Below are 2,733 nucleotides of genomic sequence, written 5' to 3'. Positions count from 1 at the left end.
TTCCCTCACTGCACTTAAAGTACCCCTTCATGGCCTCTGAAGCCTTGTTCGTCTTTAAAGAACATTCTTCCCAAATTTCAGCATATCGACGAGGTCGGAGAAAAATGGGTCAGAGAAAATTAGGTCGGACAAAACCTAGGTCGGACAGCACTTTTGGGGATTTTGGAAAAATCACCAGGTCGGGGAAAAATAGGTCGGACAATCTAAATACACCCCATGTCGACATGGGTCTTTTACCCAAACGAAATCCAGGATGACCAGAAGGCCTTATTCCAGAATACGCTGCACATTGACCAGTTACATAAACATCTTCGAGGGGTATGAGTGACACTTTTTGTGATGCTTCATATAAGGCCTGAACAACTTCTTGTGACATGACATAACCAGAGCCAGACAAATAATTGGGGTATGTTCGCCCTGCAAAAATGTACCTGGGCATGTACCTAAAAAAAAAAGAACTATATTAAAAAGGCAACTAAGGTCGAACTAAGGGCCGTTCACAAACTACGTCACACTTTTTTCGAATAAGGAGCGCCATTTGGTGAGTCAACATGGGAAACTGACGTCACGGAGGGGGGTGGGGTGAGTCAAAATAGTGACTTACTGTAACAACGGGGGCCACAAAAAAAAGTCTTACCATTTGTTGGTTGAATCACGGATTGGCCTGGCTCCACATATTAAATTTCCAACTAAAAGAGGCACTTTCTTGGTTTGGGGCCTTGCTAATGATGCCTGATGTGATTGTAAAAATAGCTGGAGTGATTGTAAGTTCACCATGGTATCATCATCTGTTTTCATAACGTAAACAGCACTGCTGCATCTTTGAGTTACCCACTTCAACAGCATGACAGATTTAACAGTCAAATTGTTGTATGAATCAATAAACCCTTCTTGCACAATGTCACCAAATCTTCGGCTTTCCTCCTCCACAACTGACTGAAGAGTGGAGTTATCTGGGTCTCCCAATAGAAAAACCACAAAAACGTCTTTGAGAGGATGAGGAACTACTTCATTGCTTATTCTGTTGTTTTCTCTCAAAGAACTGCTACTGGATGCCCATGTTTCACGGATTGCTTTGCGAGCTTCTGAGTTGTGAACAGCAGAGCACACAACAACCAAAAGAAATGGTTGCTTGCTTTCACAGAAATTTGGAGATATTATCGTGGTAACATTGTCTGGTTGAATAAATAAACGAACCTCTCGTGTCCCATTTCTTGGCCAGCCATCAAGTTCCTCTGTAAAACACGAAAGAATACTGCATAGAATACTGGGTGTCCATTGACACGTACACACAGGACAGTGCGTGAAGTTGCCTACACGGCACGCTGGGCGCTGGCAGCCACCGCTACCGCCGCTAGAGTCTCTCTGGTGGGGAGTAGCGCGGCGGGAACAGAAGACTACCAAATGGGGTATAGGGGGCGTATAGGCGAGCTGCGAGGCCGCGGGGTGGGCTTCGCGAGGATGCGTAGCAATTACCCAGGTAGCGCCTGGGGCACTCGCCGATACGCCCCCCATCCCCCATTTGGTAGCCTTCTGTTCCCGCCGCGCTACTCACCACCAGAGAGACTCTCGTGGCGGCAGGGGTGGACGGGGGGCGGCTGCCAGCGCCCGGCGCGTAGGCAACTTCACGCACTTTGTGTGTAGGTAGACACCCAGTACACAAGAAACCCTTAAAGTGGAGAGATTTTAAGGAAATTTATAGAATTCTTACCATCATGACTTTGAGGTTGAGCTAATTGGTGATACGCAGGAATATAAAACAATGCAAGTGAAACCAATATGAAAATAAAAATCTTCCTGTTTGTACTGAAATTTTTTGCAAGTCTGTGGCAGATAGAGGTTCCAGTATTCGTAACAGCCATCTCTGTTGGGTACAGTAGTTCGTGAGATGCCATCTAGAACAGAATCCAACACAGCCTCAAAAGAAAAGCAGCTACTGTGACTTTTTGATTTTGGCGGATTGATTTTGGATCGCGATCCATACACACCACTCCGGGCAGGCCGGCGAGGGGCCGCTCTTCGGCGCGCCACGCAGGATATTAGCGATCGGCCGGAGGAGGATTAAACCGGCCGTTCGGCCTGTTCTGTTCGAAAAGTGTTCCGTTCAAAAAACGTTCACTATTTTTACGGCAACGTCTTCGTATTCTAAAAGCAATGTGGTTACGTCCAAACGGCATATCAAAACTCGGTTTTTAAAGTTTTCTGAAGGAAATTCCTTTTCCTTATGAAAGAATGAAGGATAGAGTCGAGAACATTCATCAGAATAACCTTGCCATACTGTTAAATTTCGTTCCCTGTCCTACGGTCTACTATGAATTGTAAAAGTGACGGACTGTGCCGAAGGATAGAGCACAAAATTTTACAGTGTGCCGGGTGATTCAGAAAAGAAGGTGCGGGCGGGTTTGCCTACCCAAGGGGCTATGGCGCCTCTCAGACGGATCGGGTAGGCAAACCCGCGCGCTCCTGCGTCTTCTCTGAATCACCCAGTACCACCGTTATTCCAATTGACAGCAGTTTAACACTGTTGCAAATGCTGTAGATATTTTTACAGTGAACTGATCCTTTGGCCCTTGGCCCTTGGCCCTATACATGCTTCCGTTCACTGTTAAATTCCTGCGAAGTATATTGGTCCTTTGTAACTACAAAGGATTACAATGTGATGCTTTGCAATTACGAAGTGACACTTTGCAATTGCAAAGCGATGCTTTGCAGCGTTTTCATTGCTTCGCAATT

At 46.0% G+C, this 2,733-nt stretch overlaps 1 protein-coding gene across 1 annotated transcript in view; it reads right to left on the bottom strand.

The window, feature by feature from the left end:
* The window catches only part of LOC127749137 (beta-1,3-galactosyltransferase 1-like), a 14,799-nt gene that overhangs the window by 228 nt on the left and 11,838 nt on the right, over window positions 1-2,733 (bottom strand). Inside the window, exons 2-4 of the mRNA XM_052266012.1 lie at window positions 1,712-1,895; window positions 638-1,235; window positions 212-443 (exon numbers count right to left, since the gene is read on the bottom strand). Of these exons, the coding sequence (XP_052121972.1) occupies window positions 212-443; window positions 638-1,235; window positions 1,712-1,895 (1,014 nt within the window). The remainder of the gene's footprint in view (window positions 1-211; window positions 444-637; window positions 1,236-1,711; window positions 1,896-2,733) is intronic.

Source organism: Frankliniella occidentalis, unplaced genomic scaffold (genome assembly GCF_000697945.3).
Source record: "Frankliniella occidentalis isolate FOCC.00 unplaced genomic scaffold, Focc_3.1 Scaffold34, whole genome shotgun sequence".
In the NCBI taxonomy this organism is placed as follows: domain Eukaryota; kingdom Metazoa; phylum Arthropoda; class Insecta; order Thysanoptera; family Thripidae; genus Frankliniella; species Frankliniella occidentalis.
Note: the sequence above shows the minus strand (reverse complement) of the source record. Positions and strands in the feature narration are given on the sequence as shown.